The sequence below is a fragment of the Delphinus delphis genome, chromosome 3 (assembly GCF_949987515.2).
Source record: "Delphinus delphis chromosome 3, mDelDel1.2, whole genome shotgun sequence".
Classification (NCBI taxonomy): Eukaryota; Metazoa; Chordata; class Mammalia; order Artiodactyla; family Delphinidae; genus Delphinus; species Delphinus delphis.
The window spans coordinates 115,447,120-115,467,971 of NC_082685.1; the positions used below are offsets into that span (position 1 = coordinate 115,447,120).

A 20,852-nucleotide genomic window follows, 5' to 3' on the forward strand; every position below is an offset into this window, starting at 1 on the left:
GCACAGACTGAACCACTGCAGAGTCCAACCTGCTATGCTGAGAGAGTTGCTGTGCTAAGAAAGTACCCCCCCGCTGACCTACACCTGCCTCTCCATGAGGCTTTGAGGCTCTTTACTTATGTCTTTGAGCATGGTGACTAGTGAGAAATTATGAAAGCTTTATGTCTTTGTCAAAATGAGTCTGCCTTCCAAAATATAAAATACCCTCTAATATTATTGATAAAATTTGTTTTAAAAGCCAGGAGGCTTAAGCAAATGTAGTTCCTTAGCCAGAAAGTATATAATAGATAGATAGATAGATAGATAGATATGTATATATACACTCATATGAATGAATATATGTATACGCATGTGTACATACACCAATAAATATATGAATATATGTGTGTATATACATATGAATAAAGTTCCTTAGCCAGAAAACATTTTTTTCCTCCTATACATACAGGAGAATTACAATAGCAATATCTAGGATGTGCAACTCCTTAAAGGTCTCAGGATACACCGCTCATTCATTCAAGTACTTCCTGAGCACCTGTTATGTGCCAAGCTCTTTGCTAGGTCCTTGGGGATGATGGTGAGCAGAACACACACCATCCACTCCCTCAGGAAGCCCACCCCTTCATGCACATCAGTCAGCTGCCACACAGCTAAGTGGAGCACATGGGACTCAGGCACGGATGACTTCTTTCATCCAAGGTCTTAAGAAATAAGAAACATCCTTAAGTGCCAGGAGAGTTTAAGTATAACCCTAATAAAGGAAAGAAATGGAGATCCTCTCTGATTGTGGCTTATGACCTTATGATTGATTCTGCTTAAAAAAAAAAACATACCCCTTTTACTTAGAGTAGTTCATTTAATCTTAATCCATGATCAACTTTAAACCAACCTGTAACCAGAATTTATCAGGAAGCAGAAACTCTTAAAGACAGCATCATCCCACCACAAAGCTAAAGTCATAGGAAGAATACAGAAAAACAGCAATAGTACATGTTTGTGTCCAATAAAATACAGAGCAAAATTCTATCTCCAATAAAATTATGTTATTTGTCATCACCATAAGTAGTATCTGTTGAACAGTGTAGCCTCATGAATAGTATGAGCTTATATACAACATCTATATCTTTGTTCACACAGATTCCGAATGGTTTTAAGAGTCTATTTAATGATATTGAGTCTATTTAGCCTTTTAGTAAAGAAGGGGCATCCAGACGTAACTCCAAAAGTTAGTATAAATATAGTAAATATGAATGCTGTCAGTGACACTGACATTTTCAAAGATGTCAATGCATTGGTTACATTTCCTGCATGGACACATTTCTTCTCAGTGTTCCACAGAGTTGGCTGCATGTTCTTCCTTGCTCAATGACTCTACCTATTTGGAAATAGGACACCAATATCCCCTTCTTACAGCAAGAAAACATATCAAAGGAAGCGGAGCCACAGCTCAAAGCAGCTGGCTCAAGAGCCTGCCACAAAGAAACAGTCCTTCCCTCCTTGAGGAAAAGCTCTTCACCCCCTGGAACAGAGTGGCATCAACCAGCCCAGAGATGAGTGGCTCAGAACGTCAGGGATCCCAGATTGAATAGTGCAAGGCTCAGGTCAAAAGCAGGCAGGAAAACCCACCCAGGCAAACAGGCAACAAATTGTAAGGCACATTTGAACTTGACATAGAGAGGAGACATCTCAATTTCCTGGTAAGGACCCACCTTCAAGTGAAGAATTTCCCAGGACAGTCCACCCAAGAGGCAACTCCAGATGGGTCAGAGCCAGCACGAGCTCCTCGTCCAGAGCAGGCAATGCTCCCGCCGTCAGGGCAAATGGGGTCAGCAAAGTCTGGTGGCTACTGGCTGTGAGGCGATCGGCTTGGGTGACCAGCAAACGAGCCAGCCTGCAGGCCATGTTGTCCACATAGGTCACGGAGTCAGAGCCCATGGTCACAGGGGAGTAACCTTCCGAGCAGAGGCACACAGACACCGTCACCGTCTCCTGAAGCCTGTGGCCTGGATGACAAGATAGTGAACAGTTCACCCAGAGTCTGCAGAAGATGCTCTCCCAGTGTCCAAAGCTTTGGCCTGAGCATACCACACGCTCCAGGAGAGCAAGGCAGAAAGGAAATGCGGCCAATTATCTTTAAATGCTGCCAAGCCTGTGGGTCCAAATGAACACTGACCCCATCTTCTTCCAGTGACTCCTGCTTTTCAAACTGACCTTTATGAGCTCTGACCATCTCAGGGCTGCTTTCCCATCATTACCACTGTTATTTGGCATAGCTTCACCTTGTACTTCTAGCCAACCATCAAATTCAAGTTTGTCGTCTTAAAGGCCTTTGCCCTTTCCTGTTCTGGCATTTCCTTCTGAGTCAAATGTTTTTATATATTTATTTAGGTGATAGTTTTATAAGGTAGCACCACAAAGTTACACAAGTTTACCCTAGTTCCTCAGAGTTCTTCTGAACGTGAGTAGGGTGGGTAAACACTTCTCAACAGAAACATTATATGTACTGTTCATTGGCCCACCACCACTTCTGAGAACGGCTTCTCTGTCTTGTAGATGTTCTTAATACTTCTGTTGGGTGGTCGCCTAATCCTGCTACCCGTCCCTCTGCTTATACTCCATTTTACCAAGGTTGGTGAACTTCTACCCAGGTATGTTTTTATGTTGTCCTCGGCAGAATGTCCAGGAATTACCACCACCAAACTTCTGTGATCATGATATTAACAGCTGGACAGAAGAAGGGCTAACATTCAGCCACCACTGGCCCCCAAGCAAACGCCTAATGGGTGCAAATCATCTTTGCTCTGCCTTATCCTCCAAAGCTTTTCCCCAGAAGCTATGCTGCCAGGCTTCAAGGAATAAAAGCGTCCCAGGTTTACCAGGCAAGAGCTACTGCTATCGTCACATCATTGCCTTTTTAAAGTGGTCCAATGGTACAGCACAGAGCGGAGCCCCTACCCCCAGACCACACACGTCCACTATATACTACAGAAAACTGTTGTACCTACTTTGGAAAGGTACCCTGGTAAAGCTGTGTCCAGGAAAATGTACGATTCAGAAATGTGGAACTGTCTGCAGTGAGTTTGTTAAAATCAAGGTAAGAACTCTCCCTTCTAAGCAGGCCACAATATAATCATAAAAGATTTTCTGTAACACACAAGGAGTAGGGAGGAGGTTCACCCCTACACGCAAGTAAAGAAAAAGACAAAAGTTTTGATGTTAGGAGTGGCGCTTTAGTTATTATTTTTATTCTTTCTCTTATAAGAGGCTGATAAAAAAAAAAGAGAAAAACCAAGAAAACAGGGCCAAGCTAAATGCAGCAAAAACATCAATGTAAATACCAAAGCAAAAGGGAGAGGCAAAAGAGACTAGCAGCCAGTATAACTCTGTGCCATTAATGTGGTTTGACTTTTTTTCTTGTGAGGATGGGAGTTACTGGGCCTGAGAGAGAAGCGCTTAAAATTGCCCAGGGCTTCCCTGGTGGTGCAGTTGTTGACAGTCCGCCTGCCAATGCAGGGGACATGGGTTTGTGACCCGGTCTGGGAAGATCCCACATGCTGCGGAGCGGCTGGGCCCGTGAGCCATGGCCGCTGAGCCTGCGCGTCCGGAGCCTGTGCTCCGCAACGGGAGAGGCCACAGCAGTGAGAGGCCCACATACCGCAAAAAAAAAAAAAAAAAAAAAAAAAAAATTGCCCAAAGCCCCAGAAATTGCACAATAGATTGATTCAGTGACCAAACCCAGGTAGGTCTGAAAGGTCTTTGTACATCACTACAATTCTCTATGTCTGTGTTTGCATGTTTCCTGTCTTCCTTCTTCCCACATGCAACAGATATACTACAGAAGCACTTAGAAACATTTTTCTTTTAAAAATGAGGCCAGTCTTACCTATTAAAAAATTGAAGGTTCCCTCTATGATACAATTTAAGAAGGCCTAAGAGACCCACAGTTAAAACCAACCAATCAACAAACAAGAAAAACACCACAAACCCTCCTTTCCTGCCCGTAATGGCATATTAATTGCACCTTTAGCCTACAGCTTGATGTCTCAGATGTACAACCCACATGCCAATGAACATACAAAACAACTGTACCTGAGGAGGGGCTGTTACTTCATGATAACACATTAACACGATACATTAATTTGTCATCTGTCACCGTGGTACTTGAAGACAGCTGGGAAAATTACAGGTTTCAGAATGTGAACATTCTGGTGGTGGGAAGAGACAGTTCTGGAAGCTGAGATCCAGCAGGGAAGTGTCTGGATGGACATGCTGCTAAGGAAGGAACCCCTGCCACCCAAAAGAGCAAAGCAGAGAGCAGCTGCTGGACTGACCACAGGAGAATGAAGACCACTGTCAAGTATCTCAGATCTGCCTGAGCTGCCCTTGGCCACGGCCCCGGGACTGCAGGCAGCAATACGAAGACAGAGCGTCTTCTCCACGGGATTGCATCCAGGGCACCCCCAACCTGGAGGTTAAGTCCAAGGTGGGCTGCTCAGGGAGCTGCAGACACAGCTGGAAGCGGCTCAGACGTGAGATAACCCAGTGTGAGTGTTCTTCCTTACATACACATACACACACACTCACACACACACAAACGCACAAACACACATTCTCGCACACACATACACTCTCACTCATACCCATCCCACCTTGGAGCACCATGAAGGTGCTCACAGACAGGTTTTTCAATTGCACAATAAAGAGGACACCTCACCTGGAACGCTGGATTGGAGAACGTTATCCTCCGTGCGCTCTGCAATCACGATGTGTCTCTGATGAGATCCGTTATAAACGAAGTAAAACTCGGCATCTTTAGGAAGATAAACATTTTTGCCAAACTTCGCATAGACCGTCATCTGCCCCTGAAAAATGAACAAGTCAAGGTATCATCACACTTCCTCGTCCTGGCTCTAAGAAACCACAATAAAAAGGGCCCCGAGGGCTTCCCTGGTGGCACAGTGGTCGAGGGTCCGCCTACCGATGTGGGGGACGCGGGTTCGTGCCCCGGTCCGGGAGGATCCCGCGTGCCGCGGAGAGGCTGGGCCCGTGAGCCATGGCCGCTGGTCCTGCGCATCCGGAGCCTGTGCTCCGCAACAGGAGAGGGCACAGTGGTGAGAGGCCCGCGTACCGCAAAAAAAAAAAAAAAAAAAAAAGGGGCCCCGATACAAAACAGGGTCCTTTGTAATGTTCATTTGATGTGGGCGAGCCCAAATATCATGAATCCTTCCTCCTAACAACAATGTTTTGGACGACAGGGCAATGTTTCCTGATCTATTTAAGTATGCGTGTCAGAGCTGGTTTGTTCTGTTTTCAAAACTGAAGAAGTTAGAGCATACAAAAGAATTTCTTTATTTACTAGATGTGCAATTATGATACTTGGTTGTATTTTACTTTCTTTGAATTCCTACTACCTGATGAACATCATTGCTTGTATTAATCTTTTCCTGTACCTGAGATACCACCATAGTATAAAGCTTCAAAATAACTATTCTTAGCCATGTCCTTACACTGTACTGGGCCACAGTGGCTTGTAAGAACCTTAATTAAATATTCACAAACATTGCCAAATAAACAGCACTATGTGATCCAACACTTGCTGTGCCCTTTCCCACTGGTTTGTCTTCTCTGAGGGATTTCTCTGTCTTCTTTCTTATCTAGCCTGGCCTCACACTTTCTCTTGAAAGCTTCTGGTTGGCACAAAGCCCTGCTAAATATCCCGGTCCCAAGGAGAGGAGCTGCCAGCCTGGGTCACTGAGGCACACTCTGAGGAAGGAAGGAAGGAAAGAATGGATGGGCAGCAGGCTAATGCTCCCCAGCATATCATAATCCAGAGGCGGTGTCGGGCCATTCAATAAGTGCTACAACCAAGGCAGCAGGGACGGATGAGCCTGCCAGATTGTCTGGGGCCTGGAAGGCTTCAAGGATTCGGGATGCTCCCTCCCCTCAACCACAAAAAGGCAATACAAAGGGGGCCTCCAGGGAGCAGGTACATACCACCCAGCTTGTGGGAGTGGCAGGAAAATGGAAACCAGGAGGTGGGAAGGGTCACCCACTTTGGAGGGCCTCCAGAGCTCAGCCCAGTGTGGAGAAGCATCTGGGCTTTTGTGTGCTTGCCCAACAAAAACAAACCCACTCTTCGAGAGTTCCTCAGCCCGTGACAGGAGAGAAAAGTGAACACAGAAAAGCCTCCACAGTCTCCTTGACGTCTGTTTGCCTTTGATGATAATTAGCATGGTATTCCTTAGGATATCAAGAGGTAGGTCAATCAAGGACCAAAAAAAAATCAGCGTGGACCTCCTCTTTCCAGTAACTACATGGTTGTTCTAGCTAAAATTTTAAAAATAAACGGGCTATGTTTCCCTAGTGGTTTGCAATCCATCACACACATAAAACATCATCTTGAATCCTTAATAGGAATAAATACACATTGTGGAGTTCTGAAAAAAAAAAAAAACCAGTTCACAGTTTTGAATTGTCCTTTCTCTGTGTGTGTGCACGCGTGCACACACACAAACACATAATCAATAGAAAGTAACACGCCAAGAAAAATCTACCATACAATAGCTTCCAAAAAAAAAAAAACGAAGTTCAGGAAGAGGATCTGAAAAGCAAAAAACAATAACAAACGTCTGACATGACAGACAGAGGAAACTTAGATGAAATTCCATTTCCTAAAAACAGAAGAACAGCTTGCTTTAGTCATGTTCCCGGTTTCTAAAGAGACTGTTAATTATCCACGGACAAAATCTGAACCGACCTGTTGGTGATACATTTTTGTAATGCTAGAAAATAAATTGTATAAACAGATCAAAGTTTTCCACAGATCACAAGGATATCTAATCTGTATCTATTCGAAACAACGATCATATTACTACTTGATTTGGTTAGGTGAACCAGGACCACAACTTATGAAAGTGTTTGCAACCCTTTTCAATGCAATACAACTCCAAACAGGAGAGTTTTATAATTCAACCATGCCTCCCTTTCAACACCATACCAGGCTTTATATTGGTCAAAGAAGATAAATAACAGTCAGGTCAGAAATAAGACAGGGCCATTAAAGAGAGATGCTCAGAAGTCTTAGCACTAACAATAATTCAGCAATAAAAAGGGTCTCTCATTTGCTAATCACAAAGAGATCAGAAAGATATGGTGAAGAATATTGTGGGAGGAGGAGGGAGGGGATGATATAGAAATGAACAAAGAGACCCAAAGAGATAGAAAGGAATGGGGGGTGGAGTGGCAGGAGAGGAAGACAGGGAAAGGAAATATGAATATGAACAAGAACGTTTTCATTCAGAAAAGCTAGACAAAGCTCAAAGGAGATTTAGATAAAGCTACCAAGAAGACCAGCAGAAGGAATGAGCTTCTCGTCATGTGCTGAGGAACAAGCACAGCATAAATGATAAGGCACAGGTGACAATTTTTGACTAAGATGGAGGACTTTCTAATCACTGTGGCCATTCAAAATCTACTTTTCTCAAAAGGCCACTCATTTTATTAATGGCAAAGATAAATTCCAATGTACAGATTTCCAGTGTGTCGCCATTATTTCCCCATCTGGATTTAATTGCATACTTCGTTTTAGGCAATTGAAAACTATAAATTTTTGTAAATGAATGTTGGCATCAATATCAGAATCATTCTGCCTCTATGCAGAAAAAATAGAGATGTGTTATAACCTTTCTGTCAATTCACTATATTCCAAAAACAAAAAATTAAAAAAATTAAAAAAAACAAAAAACACTCAGCTACTTCACTGAAACTCCTGGAAACAATAAAAGGCTTAATAGGCAAAATGATCTTCCCAAATTAATCTGTAGATTTAATATACTCTAATTAAACTGAAACTAAATTTGTCAAATGAAACTCAACAAGCTTACTGTAAAGTTCATCTGGAAGAATAAATACACAAGACTAGAAACAAAAGTTTTGAGAGAGAGAATAATGTTTGAGCTGTGGGGGGAGGGATCAGACCATCAGAATTCCATGGCAGAATTTCCTGCCTTGGAAATTATGTAATAATAAAGGTGGCATTTCCAATCAGTGGGGAAAGAATGAACTATTCAATAAATCATTCTGGTACAGTAGCTATCCATCAGAAGCAAAAACATTCTTCACACCAAATACTTAAATTCCCAATTAATTCAATATTGAACTTAATCCATAAGTGCATAAAATTAGAAAACTGTCTTAAATTTTTCATTTGTGAAGAAAATGATAGCAATTAAAGCTATCTAAATTTCATCTATACTGACACCACCCTAGTTTATCAACCTTTTTTAATTTTTCCTATTTCCTTCCAGTCTTTGTTCAATGCACAGCTAATTATTACATAGTTATACTCACTGCATAAATACACATATGGTTGTACTTTTCGCCTATCAAAAGCATTTTTCCATGTTGTTACAGTTTTTGGCACCATTTTTAATAGCATTCCATCAAGTGTTTGATGTTCCATAATTTACTTAATCATTCCTCTATTGTACATTAAGGGTATTTGTAGCTTGCTAATATTATTAAAAAAATACTACAATAAATACTTTCATGTGTATTGTTTTTATGCTTTAAATTACTTTTTTAGAGTAGAATTCCAGAAATGAGGCCAAGAATGGGCACAATTGTCACCACTGCTTTCCAAAAATGTATCGACTTTCATTACCACCTGTGCTGGTCAAGAGTATCATTTTCATTCCAACTTTGCCAAAACTTTCTTTTTTATTATTTCCTAAGTTGACAGATAATAAACAGTTCCTCATTGATTTAATTCCTATTTTTTCCACTGCCACTGAAATTTATTGCCCGTTTTTATCAAAGCCTATTACTAAATGGTACCAGCAATGTTAGTGGCCTGATTAAATTTTGCTTTAAAGAATTCTAGTCTTCCCTCTTCTATTTACATCTAAGTTCACCTTTGCCATAGGCAGGCCAAAATTTTCACTTTCCCAAATGAACCCATTGAGAACAACATCAAAATCATCCCCTTTCCCCTGTTACTTTCTTGTGGCCAAATCAAAAGCACCCAAACACTCCTGTAAAACCCCTAAAGGTCAGGTAACACGGAAAACAGGAATAACTAAGGTAGAAAACTTAACTAAGTATAATCACACGAAATATCTCTCAATATAAGCACAAACAAAAAAAAATTAGGCAAATTAAACCAACATTTTTTACAATCAAGTATCCCCCTAGAGAAATTCTACTTGTAAAACTCATCAATAATTCTCAAAGATCAAACCTTCTGCTGAAATGCTGTTATCACGTATGGATTTCACCAAAGAAACCAAAGAGGTAGTAAATGTATTTGCCACCATAAACTATTCCATCCAACTCTCCCAGCTCCTCTTCCAATGGCATTTAAAATGGAATTGGACAGTGACCTTGATGTGCATATTCTAAATATTTTTTCATTTATCTACAATGGTCTCTAATTCAAGTTCTCTAATACCCTGAATAACTTGGTGGCTGTATTATCTTGATCACTGAGTATTCTTGTACTAATGTTCTCCTTCCCTCTCTCCCTTTCTTCTCTCTCACCCTCTATAGACAATGTATCTGTGTTTACTTTGTTAATAACAGCATCATTTGCTGGACAACAACCTTAACTATGTAGTTTCTAAAATACCTGGCATGACAGGCAGTAAACAAATACTATAGTTTCAAATGATGACAATGAGAACAAAGTGTGCATCCTTTTATAGTGAGGTTTCTTCATCTATGGCCACAGAAAGAGTTCATATGAGTCTCAGTTGGTCTGCGAACCTCTAAAAATTATGAGCAAAACTGTTTATGTGCATGTGTGTCCAGTTTTCTAAGGAAAGGTTTATGATTTTTATCACATTCTCAAAGGCATCCAAAGATTCAAAAAATGTTATGAACCATAGTTTTTGTGGTAACAAACAAAAATGGGAATTTAATAAATGCTTTTTATTGATAATTGTCACCTTTTCATATGACAGTAAGACTGTTCTGTTTTCTAAGGTATTCTAGTATTCTACATAGCCTTTACATGGGATGATTTTTTGACAGAAGTACAATGAAGGTAAATGCTAATTGACATTAAATATTACAATAAATGTTTCCTAATACATGCCATTAAAACCATTATCATAATATAAATATAGCACTCTAAGTGAACTATTAAATTTGATTTTTTGTTTTTAGTATTGGAATCTTGACCTCTTTATAGTAACCAAAAAAAAAAAAAAAGTTAGTAATTCTACCTAGAGACTTCTCTGCAGAGCACAGTGTGTTGAATGTTGTAAGATCCTTAACAAATAAATTTTAAAAAGATGCATTGTCCCATGTCATAGGTAAGTGAATAAAAGTACAGGTACTAGTTAGTACCAGCACTAACAGGATCCCAGAGCCAGATGAACAGTATTGGGCTTCTTGCTTTCTGCCCCACCCTCTAAGTTATACTATCTTTACATTCCTCAAGCAAAATTCCAAAGAAAGGGCTGTGGGCACAAAATTTTTTATTTCTAATTACTGTATTCAACTCAAGTATTTCTTTAAAACAAAGTTTGAAAATGCAAAAATTATTTCCTATATGTTGTGTGCACATATTAGATATAAATGCATATCTGTAGACATACATATATTATTTTATACGAACAGTACATAAAGTGATTTCTCATGTATTTTCTCATCTTATTCCCACAATAATGTCTGGGAAGTATTATGATGATTTTTATTTTATAAATGAGAACACTGATACTACTCTCAGGTCCAGTGTGTGGCAAAGCCACAAATAAATCTAGATCTTCCTGTTTCAGGCCCAGCACACTTTCCTCCCCAACATGTCATGGTACAAACAGCAAGTGCTCAGGTATTAATTGATTTATCTACACCTTTACACTTAACTCAACATTTATTTTATGTACTGAATACAAGGATTCTCATCCTGAAACCCATGGGTAGAGGTGGGGTTGAGAGGGAATGGGAGGTAGGAGAAATGTTGCTTAATCCCCATGAAGATATATGCACAGTTTCAAGCATTCATCTGGGGAGAGTGTTTGTCTTTTAACCAGAGATTCCTAGGAGGGTACAAGGAGCATATGATTCAAAAAGGTTAAGAACCGCTGATTTAAAGCATCTTTCGTACAGTGTAAGATATAAAGGTCATTAAAATTTACTATCCAAACCAAATCTAAGTCAACAAAATTCAGTTGAATATAAATTGGTTAGATCCAGGGGAAAATATCACAATGTCATTTTTTTTAAGGAAGGTAAACCAAAATGAGCTAAAAGACTTATATGTTTCTTCAGAAATAGCCTTTGGGGTAGGAATGGCTTTTTTTCCCAGACAGGATGAAATAGAACAGAACAGGCCAACATTCCTGCTGATAACAAGAAAATAAAGACTGAAAAATTAAAAGTAATATTCTTAAAAGCATCAGAAAACTATGGAATTGAGAATAAAATATAATAAAAACTCTGGAAAGGGCAGAACCACTCTGAGAGGTTACAGAAGCTAGAAGACAATGGAATGGTATCTTTAAAACAATGAAAGAAAGTAAGTGATGACCTAAAATTCCCCACCTAACAAAAATATTCTTAAAAATGAAGTTGAAATGAAATGTTTAAGACACATACTGAGGGAACTCACTGCCGGCAGGCCAGCACTAAAATAATTACTAAAAGAACTTATTCAAGCAAAAGTAAAATGATCTCAAACAGAAACACGAAAATACAAGAGGCAGTGAGGGGACTTCCCTGATGGCACAGTGGTTAAAAATCTGCCTGCCAATGCAAGGGACACAGGTTCGAGCCCTGGTCTGGGAAGATTCCACATGCTGCAGAGCAACTAAGCTGAGCCTGCGCTCGAGAGCCCCGCGAGCCACAACTACTGAGCCCGTGTGCCACAACTACTGAAGCCCACACACCTAGAGCCTGTGCTCCACAACAAGAGAAGCCACTGCAGTGAGAAGCCCATGCACTGCAACGAAGAGTAGCCCCCGCTTGCCACAACTAGAGAAGGCCCGCGTACAGCAACGAAAACCCAATGCAGCCAAAAATAAATAAAATTAAAAAAAAATTAAATTAAATAAATAAAAACACTATGAACTATAAACTTAAAAAAAAAGAGGCAGTGAGGCACAATGAAGTGAGTAAATATAATTAATACCTAATGTACAAAATAATAATTAAAATGTCATGGAGTGTAAAGTATTTGTACAACTACAATGTCTGACTACAGTAACATAAAAGGGAAGTGGAATTAGAGTATCTAACAGTTCTGGAAAAATGTTAAAAGTAATAACTTACTATATTTATAATATGTCAAATCTACATGTATGTTGAGAGTAACCACTTACAGAATAGTAAAGGAATGTAAAGCTAACAAGTCACAGAGTAAAAAACAAAATAGAAAATACTCAAAAACATAAGACAGGAGAAATTAAGAACATAAAACATGTGTCAAATAGAGAGTTATATGATAGATATTAATCCAACTATATCAGCAATTATATTAAATATAAACAGACTGACCCAAATACAATACTGAGACAGTTAGGTATGCATTTTTAATTCGATAACAGTTACAATACCTATATGTTGCTTACAAGAGACACGCTAAAAATAACACAGAAAGTTTAAGTAAAAAGATACACTATGCAACACTAACCAAAAGAAAGCTAGTAGAGCCAAAACAATATCAAAGTAGTTTTTAAACCAAGACATATTACTAGAGAAAGAGGAACTTTTCATCATACAGTGTAAGTTAAACAAGATGATACAGTATTAAATCTGTATGCACCTAATACAGACATAGCTTCAAAATATATAAAAGAAAAACTGACAAATTCACAATCACAGTGGGAAACTTTAACATGGCTCTCTCAATAGCTGATAGAGCAAGCAGACAAAATCGACAAGGATATAAAACATCTGAATTACACAATTACCAAGATTACTAATCAAAAGGAATAATTACCATAAATTAGACGTATACAGTAATATTTATTAAAAAGGCATCCATTATCAAAACCTCTGCATTAAATTCAGTTAAACATAGACACAAGCATAAAAAATTCTTGACGACTTTCGCATTTGCTGAAATGATTCACCACTATAGAATTGAAATAGCCTTTGTTTCTGTAACACAGCTAAATTGAGTGAAAAACAATTCATGACGAAGGTCAGTAAATGACTCTAGATTCCTCACAAGACCAGAAGCAGGCTTTAAAAAGTTGCTTAGCTTACTTCCTTTTAAAATCACTAACTTACTCACAGATTCCATAAAAACATAGAACTCCTAGAAACTGAAAACAAAAACTGATACTTCAAGTAGACCACAGTAGGAAATATACTGAGTTGGATATAAGAATACTTAAACTATAATCTCTACCCTTCCATTATCCCAATATTTCTTGAGGAATAAATGTCCTGCACTTGGTTCCAAACCAATCAACTGAAAAAATTCAGAATGAAGCAAAACGCCATTTAATAGTTGGATATCAGTGGGGATTTTAGTCAATAATCAACCAAGTGTGAGTTATCACTGAGACAGCCACCCAAAAATGCTAATTCTGCTCAACGCTACATTGAAGAAAATCTAGTAAGTTCATTAAGAATGGTTACGGTCCAGCTCTTCTCTATACCTCTCAGACATACCTGGGCCATGGAATACTTTATTAGAAATATAGACAAAACTGACAACATGTTCAGAGGAAAGTGACAAGGATGCTGCAGGGACACAGAAACCATGCTGTCCTATGAGGAACAATTGAAGGAACTGGGACTGCTTTGCCAAAGGAGAAAAGGTTCATGACTAAACGGTCACTGTCACAAATATCTGAGGGTCTGCCATGCAGACAAGGGATTACACGTGTTCTGCAGGCCCCCAGGGGAACGCATAAAACAATGGAGGGAAGGACAGGGCACAACACAGAGTTCAGTTCCACAGTGAGAGCCTTCTGAGGATCAGCGATGTCCAAAGGTGACTTGGATTACTTCAGCTTAGGAGGAATAAGCACTACCAGGAGATGGTGCCTTTGATTTTGGGTTTTGTTTTGCTTATTTGTTTATTCTAAGAGAATGGGGCTAACTATCTAGACTTGAAAGTCTAGAATTTGTCACACCATGTATATAATTCGACATTAACAGCTTCAATATAAGAAAAATGGGAGGCCTAGATAAGTGGTGTTTGGGACCTGTTTAATTTCTCCCTTATTTTTTTGCTTTGGTTTATTTCCTAGCTCCTTGGATCGATGATTAGTTTATTTTCACTCTCTGCATTGGTGGTCTCCAAACTGAAATCAGGGGAACCATAGGTTCTAATGGAGGAATGTTGGGACTTTACAAACTTTCCTTTTAAATTTCATTTTGGAAAATATGGTTTCAATTATATTTACATCTAAAAAGATTGCATTCACTTAAACGTATTATCTACCAAAATTTAATACACTGGAGAAGACTTGAACTGCTAGGCTAAGTCACTGCTCTCATTGAATTAATAAATGTAATAAATTTGAAAAATATAGCTATGATAAAGTTTGTATCAAGTTTATACATCATTCTCCATAATACTTTGTGTGGGGGGAAAAAAAAGATTTCTCCTTCAAAAAATAAAGTTTCAGCACCTCTATTTAGGGTCTCTAAGGCCCCTCTGACTCTAGGACACCCTCTGCTATATAGTCTATATTGGAAAATAAAGTCCTATTAGCTCATTTTATATTTCATAGCTCAAGCTTTACATTCACAACACGGTAAACACTACGTTTCCCCAATTTCATATTCAGGTTGAACCCACGCAGACAGTAATCTCACATGGTTATTTCTAACATTTGAAGTCTACAGATTTATGTCAAACCAAGTGGTGTCTGAAGGTCAGTGTAGGTCAGCTGACAGGACTGAACACACCATACCAAAACCAAGACTACCAGGAATACAAGGAACCTTAAGTCTCCATAAATTGACCTCTCCTAAACAAAGAACTGTGACCTGCCACCTGTATTCTTATTTCAGGGTAGACCACAGAGCTCCTGCATTCCACAGTAAATCCCTCTCATGAGGGCACAAAGGAAAGGAGCCCTTTGCCCCTCTCATCTGGCCAGCTGTGCCAGAACACCCCTTCTAACCTCTATCCCTAATGCACACAGGCACACACTCACGCACACATGCAGAGAGAGACCCACACACAGGCCATTCTTAAATAAGAGCGCAGAAGATTCTGCAGAGTAATGACCCATGCAAGATAAAAGAATCAGAGAATCCTCACTAAAAGAAGCACAGGTTCAGAAATTTATAAAATATACAGCTGAAAGAAACTCATCTGGATCAAAACCCTGACTTCACCAGTGAGGAAACTGAAGGCCCACAACAACAGGTGACCTGTTCTGGGTCCCATCACACAGCAGACCTCAGGCCAGAGCCTATGTCTTCACCCTCCATCCAATCCTCTTCCCACTGCTCCAAGCTACAACCTCTGACCCCCAACTGAATCCTACTCCTCCCCAAAGGACTGGGAAGAATCTTTATGCAAACAAGTTAGGATCAGAAGCAAACTCTCCCGACGTCCCCTACGCCCACTACATCCATATCCCTCCATCCTCCTGTCTCTTCTCTTCCTAGACCCCCATTATCTTTGTTCAACCAAAGAGCGCTCTCAGGGCCTGCTGCTCTTCTCCTGACTCTTTTCCTTCTCAAATTGGAACAAATGCAGGTAAAAGCCAGCTCAGTCACAGAATGGAAAGCATGAAGCCACAGAAACCAGAGAAGCAGGACAATGAAGAAAGAGCATCCGGAGACCAAGATCAGTCTCAGCTCCCACAGAGTGGATGGGAAGCGAGGAAAGAAACAGACTCAAAAGATGAGGGCTCAGTGGGGAGGGAAAGGAAGAAACAGCAGCAGCGGCAGGCTGAGGAGGGATGACAGCGGAAGAGGACAAATGGCTAGAAAAACAAAGCAACGTGGAATTTAATTGAAAAGGGCAAGAAAGATAGAAAATAGATAAATGAAAATGAGCAGAAGAAAGACAAAAATCCACCCTACCAGGAACTACAATCTGGAAACACCTTTGTAAAAAGAAGGGAGGTGGAGGGAAGGACCTAAATTTTGGCGCCTGCAAAGAACATTTCATCTGATCAAAATCAAGAACTAAGGGCAAAAGAAACACTACAGAATGTGTATTTTTGTGACACATCATAAAAGGGGGAGGGTGTGTTTTCAAACTACTCACATCCAACTACTTGCCACACCCCCACTCTAGTAATTCCACCTTTCCTATGTCATGTACAACATTGTGGGGAGAAGGGAGGACACACTAAGAGATTGCTTTCCCATTCTCCCTTAGAATCAACAGTGCCTTTAGAATGCAAGAGCCCCTTTTTCTGGCCTTGTCCTTTTTTGCCCCTTACTTAGGATTCTCTCTGAATCTTCAGGTCAACTGTTCAGGGTTCTCAGCCAGTGAAAAACAGTACCTACCTCCAGAACTGCCATGTTGGCTTCATCAGAGGTACCATTCAGCCAAAAGTCAATTGGAGTCTCCTCCCTCTTCCTTACCCGGCACCAAGTGCAGCAGGGCCAGCACAGCATTTGGAGCAATGCACACAGAGAACCAATCCGAAAAGGCTGAGCATGCAATTAATCTTGTTCAGAATAATACCTTGCATTTCCCTAGTGCTTCACTGTGCACAAGGCGTTTGTGCATGCTACCTGGCTTGAACCTCACAACCCCCAGAGACACAGACAGATGAGAGACTGGCCCGTGGCCCACCAGGGAGCCAGAACCAGCCCCTGGTCTCCCCAAACATTCAGGCCTTCATTCCAGATATGTACTGAGTGTCGACTAGGTGCTGTGGCTAAAACAAATCACCTACCCCAGGGGTCCCCAACCCCCCTGAACCGGGCCGCACAGCAGGAGGTGAGTGGCGGGCGACGGAGCAAAGCTTCTTCTGTATTTCCAGCCGCTCCCCATCGCTCGCATTACGGCCTGAGCTCCGCCTCCTGTCAGATCAGTGGCTCCATTAGATTCTCATAGGATCGCAAACCCTACCGTGAACTGCACATGCGAGGGATCTAGGCTGCGCGCTCCTTATGAGAACCTAATGCCTGATGGTCTGAGGGGGAGCTGAGGCAGTGATGCTGGCACAGGGAAGCGGCTGCAAATACAGATTATCATTAGCAGAGAGAGGTCTGACTGCACAGAGACCATAATAAATCAACTGCTTGCAGACTCTTATCAAAACCCCATCAGTGAGTGGCAAGTGAAAACAAGCTCAGGGCTCACACTGATTCTGCATTATGGTGAGTTGTATAATTATTTCATTATATATTACAATGTAATAATAACAGAAATGAAGTGTATAATAAATGTAATGGGCTTGAATCATCTCGAAACCATCCCCCTCACCCCTGTCCGTGGAAAAACTGTCTTCCATGAGACCAGTCCCTGGTGCCAAAAGGGTTGGGGATTGCTGACCTACCCTATCATTCTAGTGGGGAGACAGACACAATGAACAAATAATTAAGCTCCTGATGTGTGAGCGATTAGGAAGACCCAATAAAAATAAGGCGGGGTAAAGAGAGAGATGTTTTACATAGGACAGCAGTAGGATATTCTAATAGAGACCTGAACAGAGTAAGAGAGTGAGCCTTGCGGATGTGAAAGAGCATTTCAGGTTGAGGGACCAGCAGGGGCAAAGGCCCTGAAGGGACATGTGCCTGGAGTGTTTGGAAAACACCAAGGAAACCTGCTGGTTGAAGCAGAAGAGGAGGGAAAGGGGAGGCAAGGTCAGGGGTAAGGAAAGGCCACTGTAAGGACCTGGGTGTTAACTCTGCAGTGGGAAGCTGTTGCACAGTTCGGGGTAGAAAGGTGACAAGCTCGGAACTTCATTTTAAAAGGATCGCTCTGGCTGCTTTGTTGGGAATAGGCCATGATGGGACAAGGGGGGCTGCAACCAGAGAGGCCCACTGCAGGAACATGGGCAAGAAACGACTGACATTTTCTGCCCTCTCGTGGAGGTTCTTCCAAGAGCAGGAAAATGCGCCCGTTTCCCAGGAGACAACACCGTTATTCAGCTCTGCTTACCACTGACTGCAGCAGCCCCAAAAGCCCTGTGCCACTGAGAAGATGGGGCCACAGGGCCAAAATGGACACTTTCCATTGTGTGAAAGTAGGCAGTTATCCCAGGGCCCTTGTGAAAGTGCTGGCCTGAAACCCCAGTCCTTCCTTCCATTTCTTAACAGACAGATGATGGACGGATGGGAGGAGGGGAGAAGAAACTCCCATTGACCCCTCTGCTGGCATTTATCAATCAGCAATTTACAGATTCAGATGACCAAATAGTACTTACGGTCAAATGGCTTTTCCATCTGAACATGAACAGCTTTGATCATTAGCTAACTCTAACCCAAACTTCTGTGGTATATAAACTTCTGGTTTTTCACAGGGCCAACTACAAACATTCGATGGACCAATATAACCTAATATGCTTTACAAACCTGACTGTGACAGATGCCTAGGTGCAGATACTCCACCATCGTTCAAGCCCCCACCATAAAGATGTTATTGAAGTCATCTCAGGAAAAAGAGTCAGACTTTGTTTTAACTCACAGTGAGTATGGAATTTCTCACTCCTGGACATGGAAATGCAATGTGAAAACAGTAGTATTTACCGATTTATTCCCTGAGGTTGCTTAGGAACCCATAAGGATAAAAATGGCAATCGCAGGATCCCTTTGTGTTTTAATTTATAGTACCGGGCATCTGAATGTACCAGGCAGCATGCTAAGTGAATTATCTCATGAAATCCTTACAACCACCCTTTGAGGTAGAAACCATCACCCCCATTTCACAGATGAGGCAACCGAGGCTTTCAGAGGTAAAGTACTCTGACCACAGTGATCTGGAGCAGATTCAGGTGCAGAATCTGGAGGTTCAAGTCCACCTCTGCTAGGTAGACTCTGCTTCCCACCTAACTCCTGGCACATCCTGCCACTGTGCTCAGCACGGCATCACCTGGAAGCAGTGCCTGGCCCATTGCGTTGACTGACAATCACCGCAGACATAACTCGATGGGGTCTTAACAAGCTACATATGAATGTACTTTGAGTACTCAGAAGAAAAGACTCGTGTTCAAGGAACATGAATATTGTGACCACTTTTGAATTATTTTATTCTCCTTTCTCCCTTCATACAACAAATACCTGATGTGTGCCAAGCACAGATGGTAGGAAGAAGACAAGACCTGACCCTTACCTTCACAGAGCTCATGGTCTGGCAGGCAGAGAAAAGCTTAAACACCCAAGTTAGGACCAGGGGTCCCTGCAGAGATGGGTGCAGGAGTAACCAAGTCCGCCTTGCAACACTGGGAAAGACTTCCCAGAGGATGAAAGGGACTTTGTCAATGGAAGGGAATTCCAAGTAAAGACTGGGTATAGAACAGTTCGTTGGGGTTTACTGCGGCCGGAGGTGGAGAGCAGGGCCAGAGGGGAAGCTGGACATGAAGGCAGAGGCCAGCTCACAGAGGGCTTGGGGGACAGGGATTCACCGGAGGGATTCTGAGCAGGGGAGGGACACATCAGATCTGCATTTGATCTAGGGGACAGAGGTGGTCACACCAGAAAGGACCCTGTGGAGGCTGGCCTTTCTTGGAGTACAGTCTCTTTCACAGTACCCTATGGCTCCATAATTTCTAAAGAGTACTTAAGATAACCCTAGAAGGTAGAAGAACATGGGTTTGGGTCAACACAACTGACCAGGTAGACAAGAGACGCTGGTCTGGTACTGCTTTAGAGCGAGGAAGGCAAAGGTTGATTGTGAGGGTTAAGGCAGACCTGGGTTTCGATCTCAGCTGCCTCAGCTACCTAAACTGTGAAACGGGGATAAATACAGAACCAACCTATCTTATGGGATAGGTAGGACTAAATGAAGTCAAGTGTATTGATACTTGCCCAGCACCTAACACTTAAGTGCTTCATAAATAAATTAACTAGCTGTTAATATGATAGTACTAAAACCATGATTAGTTAGCATTCTTAGTTCACTGAAGAAACATTTGTTGAATACCTAATGTGTGCGGAACACTTTCCTCCATTTGGAGGTATAGTGTCCTCATTTTGCAGATGAGGATAGTGTACCCAAAAGGCTAAATTATTTCACCAAACCTACTATGACCCTCTGCAATTCCTCTTAGAGGTGGCAACAGGATTCAAATAAATGTAGAAATAAGCTCTATACATCCATTAAAAAGATTTCACATTTTATCAATGAAAACTCTCTCTACTTCAAAACAGTCTTCGCTCTAAACTGCAAGAAAAAAAAAAAAAAACGAAAGGCATTTTTATCCTAAAGATAATTCACTCTAACAGTTTGGCAAAGTAATATCAGTTATTCATTCTTCTGGACCTGGGCGCTACTACTGTCTGTTTACAGGTCAACAAACAGAGCACTCATTTTCGAGGACCTCAACCAAATATCTGGCAGACTCTGGGTCTCACGGGACCTAGATTTGCCTTTGTCACTGACCTATCCTTTTTTGTCTAGGTCTAGGCAGTATCTTACACACAGACAGGACTCAAAAGGTTAAATTAAAAGAAAGTCCACCTCTGTAAAGCAAAAGAATCATTTCATACTGTTTGTTGATTCCACTGTGATCTTTCATATACCACTTTTTTCTTAATCCAAAGTAAGATAGTTTCATACTCCATTCATCAAGTATTAAGCCCTTATTAGAATACATTCCACACACTGTTCTAGGAGCAACAGAGGCATGAGTGAACTGAGCAAACCCCTGATTGCATGGAGAAAATATCAGATAACGCTGAATGATGCCAAGTGCCTAGGGAGCTATTTTAGACTGGGCAGTCAAGGAGACCTTTGAGAGGCAGGGCATGGAAGCTGA

At 41.2% G+C, this 20,852-nt stretch overlaps 1 protein-coding gene across 1 annotated transcript in view; it reads right to left on the minus strand.

Moving 5' to 3' along the window:
- Positions 1-20,852, minus strand: part of ARHGEF28 (Rho guanine nucleotide exchange factor 28) — a 307,797-nt gene that overhangs the window by 180,428 nt on the left and 106,517 nt on the right. The window contains 2 exon segments of the mRNA XM_060009321.1: positions 1,710-2,003; positions 4,715-4,862. Of these exon segments, the coding sequence (XP_059865304.1) occupies positions 1,710-2,003; positions 4,715-4,862 (442 nt within the window).